The 14,251-nt window shown below is 34.4% G+C and overlaps 3 protein-coding genes and 2 pseudogenes across 5 annotated transcripts, besides 1 other annotated feature; 4 read left to right on the top strand and 1 right to left on the bottom strand.

Moving 5' to 3' along the window:
* Nucleotides 1–14,251: part of a mobile genetic element that runs on past both edges of the window.
* On the top strand, nt 4,716–5,395 carry TVAGG3_0868000 (organellar and viral DNA polymerase type B; the record flags this gene model as incomplete). Its single annotated transcript, XM_051249928.1, has 1 exon — nt 4,716–5,395. A coding segment is annotated over one exon (680 nt), but the record flags the coding sequence as incomplete, so codon positions are not given.
* Nucleotides 5,964–7,170, top strand: TVAGG3_0868010 (keratin-associated protein family; the record flags this gene model as incomplete). Its single annotated transcript, XM_051249929.1, has 1 exon — nt 5,964–7,170. A coding segment is annotated over one exon (1,207 nt), but the record flags the coding sequence as incomplete, so codon positions are not given.
* Nucleotides 9,059–9,724, top strand: TVAGG3_0868020 (uncharacterized protein; the record flags this gene model as incomplete). Its single annotated transcript, XM_051249930.1, has 1 exon — nt 9,059–9,724. One exon carries the CDS (start codon nt 9,059–9,061, stop codon nt 9,722–9,724), a length of 666 nt encoding a protein of 221 aa, XP_051085405.1.
* TVAGG3_0868030 lies at nt 9,853–10,412 on the bottom strand (annotated as a pseudogene). The gene has a single exon. A coding segment is annotated over exon 1 (560 nt).
* TVAGG3_0868040 lies at nt 11,963–12,789 on the top strand (annotated as a pseudogene). Its single transcript has one exon. A coding segment is annotated over exon 1 (827 nt).

Raw genomic sequence — 14,251 nt, forward strand, 5'->3', positions numbered from 1 at the left:
AAAATAAAAAATAAACTTAAAATTAATGATATCACCACCCTCACACGTATGAAAACATAGCGCAAAAATAAATTTAGGTGAAGTGGTGAAATCTCACCTCTTTTTTCACCTCTTTTTTCACCTCATGAATTCATTGCTTTATAACTCTCTTCCTTTGGTTTCTTTTTAGTTGCTTTCTTCACGTCTGTCTCCAACTTGACTGTCTTTCTTCTTCGTCCGTAATGATACCAGTTACTTCCACCAGTCAATGGGTCAAATGGTCTTTCGTAAGGGTTTCCATACATTCCATAGGACCATACGGAAGAACTGCCCTGGTGGAGGAAGAGTTCCATCGACTCTATTTAAATGCATTGTTTCACCTTTCATCTGGTCATTAAAGTCTTTTGCGTGTTTTGAAAACTCATCGTCCTTTCCTAAAGCATTTTCCGACTCAGTCGCAACCAAATTGGATGCTTTTATTTATGAGCCCTATTTTATTTAATCTTAACTTCTTTGCAACCCAGCCTCCAATCTTCCCTTTATTTGCATCTAATGTCTTCGAAACCCTTCCTCCACTCATTTTATTTACTGCGTCATAAGCTCCAAGTGCTTTTGCTCCAAATGCTAATGCTTTTGTTCCCATTGCGCCTAAAGCTGCCCAAGCTACCATTTACACCATATTAAAATCATCTCTCTTCAATATTATCTCATAAAAGTTCTCGTTACTGGAGAAAGTCAATGAAACATAAACATTCTCACGGGCTTCGCCCTCACCGCTTTGCGGTCTATCTAACTTCTTTCTTATCTCATCTATTCGCTTCAAAATGTCTGAACAATTGCTAACATCTTCTACAACAGTTATTTCATCATGACTGACCTTCAAGAACAAGCTCATTTAATATGCAATTAAAATCATCTCAATAATGAGTCCATCCTTTCCATCTTTAGATAGCACAACATCTTTCATTGAAGAAGGTTCGACAAGTCTTATGTTAAACTTACTGACAAAGTTTGTTATACTATAATGCTTCGGTGGCGAATACATGTAGTTTGAAAGACAAATATAGATTCTTCAGCAAATTCACTTATACTGGATTTTATAACAATGTTCTCACGAGACCAAATACCACCAATTGACAATCTTGTAAGCAATCCTGCTGAAACCTTCTACTGTAAACATCGATGGTAACATTCCACGAAGGTCATCTATTGACATCGTTGAGTCACTGAATTTAAATATTTTCTTAAAGCAATCGTCATTATCTAACCATGCAATAGCTTTGAAGTTTTCATTCGAATATACATCTGCTTCATTAAATGTAAAACCTGACTTCTTTGCAGAGATGACTTTAAAATCTATTGAGTTTGTTTCAAAATTATATGCTATGGTAACTTCTGAAGGTAATGGATGCCCTTCCGCAGTAAGTTGTTCTCTCACTACCGTTTGAAGCTTTGTGTTAAAAACTTTCATGTCATCTCCTGTGTCTAGGTTCACATACACAGCAATGGGAAAACTATCTTGCTTCTTTGTTTCATCATTATACCTCAAAACATTAAAGTTCTTCAATAATATTGTCCTTCCTGCTGGAATACTTCGAACCTGTCTGATTTCAATAGCTTTCTCACCTCCTACATACTCTACCCAGTGTCTTGGATATTCATAAGTATACTGACTTTCTTGAATTTTGGTTGGTTTCATCATAACGTGTTCATAGTATATCTTTATACTCTTGTCAGTTAGACTCGGTGCTATGTTCTGAATATTTCTGACTTGCATTTTTAATGGAGATAAAATGAAGCATTTAATACATGACGTAGATGAAGACATGAATGAAACTACAGACAAACTTAACTCTTCTCTCATTCTTCCTTTCAGCAAAGATTATGATTCTGTTCAAATGGTGTGTATTTCTATTGTGGAAAGATGGGTTCAGGTAAGACATTTAACCTCATTCGTCATATACTCATAACAGAGCGTTTAGGTCAAGATTCATATTATGACCAAATCATTATATCAGCAACTTCAGACTCTATGGACTCAACAGCGAAAACATTTATGTCAAAAGTTCAAGCATCTGTCGTTAAAGTTCCAGATAGCGAACTCATTGAATTTCTTCAACGTTACGTTCGACGTAAGAGGAAATATTATGCCATCGTTGAATTTATACAGTCAGGAATGCAAAAACTTCAGAAGAGATGGAAAGAATTATTGACAAACACCACTTACGTCAATACTCAGGAGTTTACGATATGAAACGACTTACAAACTACATTCTGTCAAAAACTTTCAAAATACCCCTTCAAAAAGTATCCTTCAAATACTCTGCTCGTTTGCGACGACTTCGCCGGAAAAGGTTTAGTGTCAAAGCCTGACTCACCATTAGCTAACATCATTACTAAAGTCAGACATTACCACTTAACTGTAGCAATACTTATGCAAACATGGCGTTTTCTTGCTTTAAACATAAAACGTCTCATAACTGACTTCGTTATCTTTCAAGGTTTCTCACGTTATGATATTGAACTCATTTGGAAACAGTCAGGTATAACATTACCTTTTGAAGAAATTTGGGAAGCATATAAGTCTCTCATCTCTCCTCGTTCATACCTTGAGATTCATATCATGACTAATACCATTAAAGTCAAAAATATTCCATGGGAACGACCAACATTGTTTTAAAGTTTAACCTTCAATTGACTGATGGTAAACAAATTCCATGCATCTCTGTCGCCATTTCTGTTAATATTTTTGCTGTCATTCATATCATCCACTTCCATCCGTTAGCTTTTGAGGATATGCGTTAGAATAGCTGTTCTTAAATGAAGGCTTTTCACCTTTGAGAGCATAAACTCTATAACTTTCTGCATACTTTATGTTTGAACCTCCTGAGCCATCATTGACATAAATTTTTATAGGCTTCCACCCTTTGTTCATGTTCCTGCTTCTTCCCTTAGCTCTTTTGTTCAGTAGTTCTACATCTTTATACACAGCACCTGTCTCAGTGAATTCAACAATATTTTCATTCGTTAGCTTTACATTCAAACCCTTGTCGAGTATATTGTTCATTTCATACATATAAAAGGTTTTTATTCTATATGAAATGAGAAGCAAATCCATCTTAGCTGGTGCCGTTAATGTTCCAATTGAACCAACATCAAATGTTGACTCACGAACGACAAACAATATTGTCATAAAGAACTATAGTTCAGAGTGTTTGAAAGAAAAAGAACCAGAACTGAAATCCGTGAATTTAAACTCAGCTTCAAACGCTAACGCTACATCAGATGTTAAGTTAGAGTATCCACCACTGGACCAAATTCTTTCAAGAGAAGCCAACGACAACCCTTACACAAATGTTCAAACAAATCCTTCAGATAACGTAGACCATTACCTTCTTCAGTTATACCAAACAATTTTACTCAAAGACGATAAGAAGCTTTTGACAAATCTTATAAGCAAGAACCAAATAATTCTAACAAAGGAGGACCTTGAAAATGTTATATCACGAATAACAGGGAAACAATGTGTCATTGACTATCTCGACCCTGAAATCGAATGCTGTGGTCAAACGCCACCATTCATGAAAATAGGTAACATCCGCATCATTGAAACACCAGGAACTACAGGAGTTGAGTTTAAGTATAAATATTCGAACGAGTATACAAAACTTTCAACAGAATATAAGCTTTGTTTGAAATATGTTTTAGTAAATTAAAGCAATTTGTAATATCTATCCAAAACTTCTTCAACAGTATCGAACTCATCTTCATAATGCAAACCTAATCTTATTGACTTGGTGCAGTTTTCACTAACACAATATAGCGCTTTGCGCTCGGCGCCTTTGACGCCTTTTTCTGTTCTCTTGACTGACATAACTAACTCATTTGTTTCATCAAACAGCAATAACCAAAGTTCATGACCTAATACATAACATTCATACTTTATATTTTTAGCTCTGAGTTCTCTTGTAAGCTGTTGCATTTAATATTTTCTAAAAAGTCAACTTCAACAGTCATTCGCACTGGTGCCTTCAGTTCTACAGGCTCTCCTTGAAAGTCAACAAGTCTGAATTGCATGTCTTTCAAATTATGAGGACTAATGCGAACCCATTTACCTAAATGAGTTACTATGACAGGAACGTTTGGAATGAACATTGAATTGACTGCATAACAGAAGGATTTATATTCTACTGAACCTTTACTATTAACTCCTGAAATACCTGTGACATTAGCTATTTTTGACTCAACGTATAAACAATTACCATAACATACGTATGGAACAGATTTCATCTCAATCGTTTTGTCAACACTTTTCAAAGGACATGTCATATGGTATGCTCCCAGAAGCAATTGAACTCTATGACTCATTCGTGTTATCTTAAACTCCTTCGCATAACTGAACTTCAAAACTCCTGCAATAAGTTTAACATTCATTAAGTTTTCTTCGTTCTCCTTGTTTATTGTAGTATTTATGAGCGCATTTAACACTCCAGCTAATGTTTCCATCTTATATTCTACATTATTGTGAAATCTTATTTCGTGCTTCTTTCCATCTATTTCAAGCTCCATGAAATCTGTTTCATCTGTTATAACGAATGAAGCGATAGTATTGAAGTCAACAACTCTGAAAGCAAGCGCTTCATTCTGAAGACCTAAGTTTGTTTGTAGCTTTACTGTCCCGTATTCGTTTGGGTCTGTACTTTGCAAATAGAACAACATTTTATTCTCATTAAAATATGAGTATTGCTGCATATGCGTATGAAGCTGACAGAGCTAAACGTTTATATTTTGGTCAATACTCTCTCACACTTACTGACAAATATATTGTTATTTCTGATGGAAATACCGAGAAATACATAACATGGAAGGACTATGAAAAGTTTGACCCTATTTTAACTCCATGCACTATGCCATTCATTGTAAATGGTGAAGTTGTCATGAAGAACGACACAACTGTTTATAGGTCTGTATATGAAGCGTTAGAATATATGTTGAATTATAATCCCGAAAGATTTGACCCAAGCACTACGTCATGTACAATGCCTTTTATTAAGGATGGTGAAATCGTAAGAGTTCCGAATTCAACGGTTTACACAGCTGTTCAAAACAGTTTACAAAACATTTTAGCGAATATCTTTAATTCAGAAACTACAGAAATAAAATTACCATATATAACAGATGCTAAAGAAATTAAATCAAAAACGACAACATTATTTACGTCACTTAATGATTTAATGACTTATATCATTAATATTCCTGCACCAACTACAGCATTTGATCCAAACTCGACGGTTTGCAGTGTACCTTTCATAAAGTCGCAAACGGACTCTTTGAGTCCTGAAGGTCTTTCAGACCGAAGCGACCAGGGCGAAGCCCATGACAGTTCATTAATTGTTTTAAGGGATTCAACAGTTAATGAATCATTAAAGGCGTCATTAATGAAAATCATTGATTTTAATTCATTCACGAATACATATAATTCATTCATTAATGTTTCATATGCTTCTAAAGAAGGTGAGCCAAAAACTATCGATAAAGCGGTGTATGAAATAAAAGCATCAACGACGAAATTGAATTCGTTAACTTTTGACGGTGATAGTTTCGTTAATGACATAACATCGGGGAAAACAATTTTAACGAAAGAATATTTAAAATCTCATGTTAGTGAGTTCGTTGAAATTGAAAAAGAAGGTGGAATTAAGTTCGATCCACTGAATTTCATTTTCAGCTTAGCGAATGCGGGTGTTAGTTTCGCTGAATGGACAACTATACAGAGTGAAATAAATGCAATATGGACGTTTTTGGGGTCAAAAGCGGGAATGGGTGAGCTTGTAAATGCTGCAAGAACATTAGGTGAAACAGGAAATTTTGTAGATGGTTTTAAAAGACTTGTTTCAAATGTTTTAACAAACACAAAGAAATTATTTAGATATACCATACATAACGGACGGATTTTCGAACAGGTAGCAACAAACCCTCCGGTTATGGCTGCGTTGATGATGGTTAGAGATATAAAACCACGTAACGACGGGAACGAAGAACATGAACAACAGAGCCCAACGGGCTCAGAGCCACATAGTGGCGAGGATACTGGTCGGGTTATTCAAGACATTAAAAACGTGTATCCTGAAGTTATTGATTTATTTAGAGGAGTTAATGATTCAATTTCAAAACATTCTATAACCCTCGATGAAGAGAATAAATTAACAGATTATATATTCGTCATTATTGCAGAATTAATGAAGAGAATAAATGAAAAAGGAATTGGTGATATCATTAATGTCAGCGATGTAATGATGAAAAGAAATTTTGACTCATTATTTACAAAACCGAAAACAGAATATAGTCTTTATGACGTAATTACCGAATTAATGAAAAAGATTAATGATAATAAGAGTTCTGGCGGAAGAGTTGAATTAGAAGTGAATGATGTTAATGAGAAATTAGCCGAAAAAGCAGATAAAAACCATGTTCATTATATAACTTCAGACGAACAGATTATAACGGACTACCATGGATATTTAACACGAAGTGATGAAGCGAAGACAAAAAATGTTAATGAAAGAAGATATAAATACATTCGTGCTAAAGGTTATGACATAAGCTGTACTGTACAGTATGATGTAGCTAAAGCACCAGAAGCATTTAGTTATAACGATGAAATTTATGCCTCTACTTTCTCTGTTAATGGTGTATTAGTTGAACCAAGATTTACTTTGAGAGTTAAGTCAAAAATAACGTTTGAAGATGCTATTAAAAGTAAAGCTGACAAAGATGAACTTGACGCAATGAACAAAGTTTTGAAATCTCATAAACACAACATCTCCGATATAAATGAACTTCAAACTTCTTTAGACAGTAAAGCTGACAAGAACCATACACATAACTCCTTCACTACTGTTAGAGCAGACGACATAATATTGAACTATACCCTTGGTTCAAGTGCACCATTAGAAAATCCAAGTACAAGCGTAAAAGATACACTAAACTCCTTAAATAACAAATGTATGAATATCGAAGGTCATGCCAGAAACTTTGAAGCACATGAACTACCAGCAATGTTAGATAAGAAAGCAGATAAAACTTATGTGGATGCAGAACTAACAAAGAAATTTTCGAAACCAGATACAATGACATTTACAACAGAAATTATAAATGGTGAACCAGCAACTCCATTTGAATTTGTTAGAGGTCTTCAACCAGATACTTTTGAATTTTTCTTGGATAATTCTATTGAACTAACATTACATTATAAAAGTGGAACAAATGCAACATTTCATCCGGGAGATACATTCCAAATGGTATTTAATGACATAAGTTCTTTAGAATATGTTTATAGAGTTATGAGCATATATGATTTAATATATCCTATAGGAGCTGTTTATACGTCTATGAATCCAATAAATCCAAACACTTTATTTGGTGGTAGATGGTATGAAATAGTTGACAGTTTTCCATTCTACACTAATACGCAGTCAATGAAGATGGGAGGTTCAAAGAAAATAGGTATTGAAAACCTTCCTTCACATATGCATAGGTTCAGTGGAAGAACATCTGTGGAAGGAAACCATTCACATTCAATAACAAAAGAGGTTATACAAATCTTGCAGCGGGTTCGATAGACAGGGAATGCATAGATATGATATTTCAACTGACCCAGTAGATTCAAGCGCAGGTATTTTCTGTGGAACTGCAGGAAATCATACACATGTTGTAGCTGGTATTACAGACCAGCAGGTAATGGAAAAGATTATATGCCTCCTTATATAACAATGCACGCTTGGATACGAGTTGGTTAAAATCTTTAACTTTACATAAATGAGCTTGAAAGAAGTATTCGAACAACACCATGGAGGCATTCATTTAAGAAGTTCAATGAAGCTGCAAAGAGTTCGGGATTTACTAACAGAGCTGAAGTGAAAAGGTTCTTTGACAAAAATGTTGTACATCAAACAAAAATAAATCCTTACGACTACTTTTTACCAATTTACTCCAACACTCCTGACGCATACCAATTTGACACTCTCATTCAAAGCAGAAAAGGAGGACATAAACCATTCCTCATCTTCATTAATGTTAACACTCGTAAAGCATATGCGTATATAATGAGAAATAAAGGCTCATGAAGTGTTAAGAGTTTTACAAAAGTTTGTAGCAGAACATAGCCCAAGTACTTTAACATCAGACCAAGACGGTGCATACCTCAGCAACGAAATCACAGAATTTCTCATTAAGCATAACATAACTCACTACACTACTGAAGACCATAACCATAACATACTCGGTATCATTAACCGCTTCATAAGGACTCTCAGAGATTTAAATCAAGAGCGAGACTTTACCGAAGAAACAATGAAACATTTTCTCGAAGTATATAATTCCTCAACACATTCTACAACAGGACATACACCAAATTCAATGACAAACAACAAGAAGAGAAAAGTATATACAAAAGAAACGAAGTCAAACAAAAACAAATATCAGAAATTCAACACAATTTACTCTCATTCCTGGAACAAAAGTTCGTGTAGTTCTTGACGACAAACCAATTGACAAAGAAACGTTTAAGGTTAAGTCGAAATTATTATATCGTAGACTCTACGCAAGGTAATGGATATCTTATAAAAGCTGCTGACGACTCCATAGCATTTTACCCTCATAAATTAGTCGAAAGTAGTAATGGCAAACTTGCTGAAACCATTGACGAAGCAAAGCGAGGAGTGGTTATTGAAATACTTGACTACAACATAAACGATGACACTTATAAAGTAAGATATGAAGGAGGCGTTGAAGATGTTATACCATCTAAGAACTTGAGAGAATCTAAACCAACTCATCTGGGACCATTAGAGCGGGAGTACTGGAAAGATAAAAACATGCCAGAAAGAATAAGAAAATTCTTCTAAACTTTTTCATTAGATGTAAATCAGACATGAATATATTATAGGTGAAGTGGTGAAATCTCACCTGTTTTCTCACCTCTTTTCTCACCTCATGAATTTTCATGAATTTTCCCGAAATAAAAAATAAAATTAGTTTTATTTTTATTTATTTTTTTATTTTGTATGTAAGAACAGAAATGTCAGTCGAAGCACAGACGTTCACGAACAAATCTAATGGTGAAACATTCACAAAAGGCACTTATAACGGTATTGAAGTCTTACGTAGAGACAAGGATGGTTACATTAATGCAACAAAGATGGCAAGAGAAGCGGGAAGGTTAAACCATTTAAACAGATTTCTCAATAGTACTAAAATGCAGGAAATTCTTGAGTTTTGGATGAACGAATACGGTGGAGCCAAAAGTGGCTCGACCTCAAAACAAGCATTTTATGAGCTTACTAAGGGCGTTATGAATGAATTCAAAGGTATTTACATACATCCTGACCTCGTTCATTTTGTTGCTGAATGGTGCTCTGTAAAGTATGCATTTTATGTCAAAGATATTATGGACTCCATAGACAAGAAAGTTCATGAGAAGTTAGATGAAGAAGAACTCGAAGATACAGTGGAGAATGCTAAACCTTTGTTCGAAGAAGAAGTTGGAAAAATGTGCGAAAAACAATTAGAACATGAACGTGAGATATATTATGGTTATAGAGATTCTCCATACGAACTAGACCAATGGGAACAAGAAGATTTAAAGAGAGAATTTAGAGAATATGAACTCGCTAAGATAGCATTTGAAGCTGCAGAAAAGAAGTTAAAAGTTTGGGGTCGTTTTGTACAAAAATATTGTGAGTAAATGAACCATTTATTTTTATTGAATTCACCAAAAATATAATTTAGGTGAAGAGACCCAAAGGGTCAGAGCCGCAAAGCGGCTAGGTGAGATATCACCTGTTTTTTCACCTCTTTTCTCACCCCAGTTTTTCACAAGCGTTTTACATGAATTGTACGATGTATATTTGAAATTCTAAACAATTTCGTAGCTTCTATTTCTTCTGTCAGTACATCGAATGTTTTAACAATGCCGAAAGTTTCTTTATACTTCTTCTTGACGTCAGATAGAAGGAAATCTTCTGCTGTTGGATAATTTTTATTAAGAAATTCTAACATGTTCATTTTATTTTCTGCTGGCTTTTCTGCTTCTTTCTTTAAGTCTGCATAGTCGTTTCGCATTCTTTCTATCTCTTTGACGGAGTAGTTATATTTCCTCATTGCTGCTTTACATTTTGAACATTGTGGGTTCATTTTTGCGTTATATTCTGAAACCTTACCTTGCTTAGAACAACTAAAGCGTCAATGGTTTTCTTCATCTCAAACATAGCGGGTCTTATTTGTTCGTTCCATACTTTGCCTCTTCTATCTTTATCTCTTATTTCCCAAACACATTTTGCAACTAATGAAACAAAGTTATCGTAAGTCTTAAACTCCCCAGATTTATATATGTCAGAAATGTTTTTATATACCATGTCGCAATCTTTGTCCATAACCTTATGGTTGCAATGAAAACCAGAAACTCATAGTTTACCTTTCGAATGAACTTCTTTATTTCTACTGAGTCAGTTGGTTTCACTTCTATTTCATCGAATTCAGGAATGGTTAGTTTTTGATGCTGAATTTCAGGTAGTTTAGGCAAATGGTCAATAATGTCCTGCATTTCATAAAGATATTGTTCATTTGTTTCATCTTTCGCACTACAGTCTAAATTACTTGTTAAAAGTTCTTGCTTTATCTTCTGGATTTCTGTTTCGAAAGTATATGAAGAAGGAATGAAGCTTTTCATCTCTCTAACATAGATGTTGGATTCATGACTAACGAGTTTGGTGAAGTTGTTGTGGACAGAGTCCCGCCGTTCGCGGCTTGAATTGTTGTTGTGCCGATTGTTGAAATCATATCTTTACATACAAAATAAAAAAATAAATAAAAATAAAACTAACGTATATTTTCTATCTTAAGGAAATTCATGAAAATTCAAGACCTTTGGGTCTCGCGCTTAGCGCTGAGGAGAAATTAGGTGAAAAAGAGGTGACATCTCACCTCTTCACCTATAATATATTTTTTGGTCATTTACACTCATTTACGAAGAAGTTATGACAAAGCATTTACGAAGAAGTTATGAAAAGCATTTACGAAGAAGTTATGACAAAGTCACGAGGGTGAAAAAAGAGGTGAGAAAACAGGTGACATCTCACCTCTTCACCTAATATATTTTAGGTCAAAGCTTCCACGAGAGAAAAGATTCCTCATTCGCTAAGGATTTCCAAAAATGAAAAAATCATTGATTTCGGCTGAGAAAAAACAGCAAAACCCTTCTTCCACGGGAACAAAGAAATAAAGAAGAAATAAAGTAAATTTTTTATTTATTCCCGTGGAAGATAGAGCACTTTTATGAACACTTTTTATTCACGACAAACAAGACAAATAAAGAAAATAAGAAAACGGCGCTGTCGCGGTTCGAACCACAGACCTTGACCCCTCCATAACACCACCTTAGACCACTGTGCTACGTAGCCTGTCGACATAAGATTTTATAAATTGCATATTTGACGTAAATTTATTTCCATCTGGCTTCCCACTGCATAAGATATTCATACGTGTTTGTAAGACATTCATTAAACTTCTTTTCTATTGCATCTAATCTTGCGTTATTTTTTTCAATAACTTGTCTGTATTCTTCATCATCTCCAGCAGTGTTTGGGTCTTCACGTTTAAAATATTCATTGTTAACCAATTTTTTATCTACAAATTTTATTAGTGTTTGATTCACTTCGTTATGATAACGGTCATATTCTTTCAATACGTAAGTGAAGACAAAATGCGTCGTACCTTCAATCTTAAAGCTTAAAGAACTTTCAACACAGTTTTGAGGGTCTGTCAGTGCGTCAATGAGATAGTATTCGAAGTCAGTCAATAATCTTTTTAAAGTCATTTCATACAGGATAAAATTTAATGTTGTGAAGAAATAGTGTTTATCTCAGAAAAAATAAAGTTAGTTTTTATTTTATTTATTTTTTTTATCCTGTATGTAAGAACAGTAATGTCAACATTAGAGAACACAACAACTGCTATCGTTCATGAAGCCATAAATGAAGAATACGAATACATACAATATAACAAACAATTGAGACTCATTCGTTCAGTCAAAGATGATATGTATCAAATGCAAAGTATAATGAACGCTCTTCGTTCTACAAAGCAAGCATATCATTTGGTTTGAAAACAACAGGCAAAAGAACTTTTAGAAGAATTTCCTCATATGATTGCTTCCCTCGGAAAACCGAGGAAGAGATTCCGTACGAAAATCGCAAGAATTTGGCACCTGGTTTGAAAGGTTATTATGTTCATAGACTTTAGTAAATGCGTAGCAATGTGGGCTTCACCTCGTTATGCTTGTTATATTTTCATGATGTTAGATGAACTATATAAAAGCAGAACGTGGAGAGATGGAAAAGAAACTTCAAGCAAAAGATGAAAGTCATTGAATCCAAAGACAAAAGCATACAGAAAAGAATACCACGTTCAGTACCAAAAGGAAAGGAAAAGAGTTATAAGTATATGATTTATACTGAAGAGTTGGAGAAAGAAGAAGATAGAGATATGGTTATGTTGCATTTAGTCAGAAGAAACAACAAAAGCTTTTACGACCTTGCTAAAATATATAAATCTGACAGAAACTGGTTCTATCGTGAAAACTTACCGATTTCAATGACACCGAATGAGCAAATAAAAGAAATTGTCAAAAATACTCTTCCTCAAACACACTATGACATCAAAGGTTGCACAATACTTACCTTCAAAGAAGACTTAACATTACTGAAGGAAAAAATAACAGAATATTTCGATAACTTCAAAGAGGAAGAATGAAGTCACGACAACATTAACGAAGAAGTCACGACAACATTAACGAAGAGAGAATGAGGTGAAAAAACAGACCCAAAGGGTCAGAGCCGCAAAGCGGCTAGGTGATATCTCACCTCTTCACCAAAAATATATTTTTGGTTAAATAGCTTCAGGGTCAATTTCTTCAACCATTTCACTTCCTTCGTCAATGTCAATTGAAGCTTCTTCAACCTTTGGTAAGAACTTTTGTATAACATCTTTGTTCGTTATTGTCTTCAGAGATGAAGGATAATATTTCACAGATGTTTCACCCTTCTTATATTCTTTCTGTTCGGAAAGATTCATAGCAATACTGAAGAAGTCAATGTTGGAGTTCTTTATGACAGTATAGTGTGTATCTTTGACATTCACGAGAAACTCTTTTGTTTCAAAACTACTGCTAACTCTTGTGAAGTATAACGTTTGCGGTCAATGACAATAGCTAATGGTCTGACATACTGACCAAACTTAGATTCTTTCACAAACTTCTTGTTAAAGATAACATTAACGTTTGAAGCATTATTGAACTCATTCTTGATGGCAGTAGCGAGAGCATTGTATGAAAAGAACTTGCAATCTTGCATGTGTTTCATTAAAATAAAAATATTAAATTATTTTGAAAAATAACTTAAAAAAAATCTAATCTAATTTTTTCAAAAATATTTTTTTATTTCCTACTAAAGATGTATCGGAAGTTGTCTAAGTTAGAACACTCGGAAATAAAACAACTTCTTACAGAAGCTAATATAGATGTTGCAAAGCATTACGCAACAAACAAAAAAGCACTCGCTGACTTCATTAAAGACTACAATGGTGCAATAAGTTATGATAGAATTCATGAGTTCATAAAGCCGCAACGCGGCGAGGACGAAGTCCATGCAATAGCATTTCCTTTAAATGACATTGCTATTGACTTATATCATAGACGTTCAATACCACATGAAGTAAGAAGAGAAATGTTTGACATAACAAAGCCGCATGACGGCGCGGGCGTAGCCCATGCAAACGTTGGTGAAACACGAAAGAGAGATGACACACTGAAACAACAGAGAAGAGAGATGTTTAAAAGTGCTATAGAACAAGTTCGCAAAGCTAACGATGTCATTCGTTCCATTGACGACAAACCAAAAGAAGGTGAGAGATGGTTAAAGAAAGATGAAGAGAATAGGAAGAGAAATGTGAAGTCAGGCAATAGACTCATTGACTTTAACATCGAAGCTTTAGATGAACCAAACAGAGACTACTTACACAAACATTTCGGTAAGGTTTTCATGAGACTCTTAGAGAAAATTAAAATAAACTCGCAACAGAGATGGATGGTATGTTATAAACTTGGTGGAAAGTATGAATGTTCTACGTTAAACCTCAATAATATTGGAACATTACTACATCAGCTCTTGAAGGAGAACTTTATATCAGAGATAGAAGCAAATGCTGCAGGTATTGT

This window comes from Trichomonas vaginalis, chromosome VI, assembly GCF_026262505.1.
Source record: "Trichomonas vaginalis G3 chromosome VI, whole genome shotgun sequence".
Taxonomy (NCBI): domain Eukaryota; phylum Parabasalia; order Trichomonadida; family Trichomonadidae; genus Trichomonas; species Trichomonas vaginalis.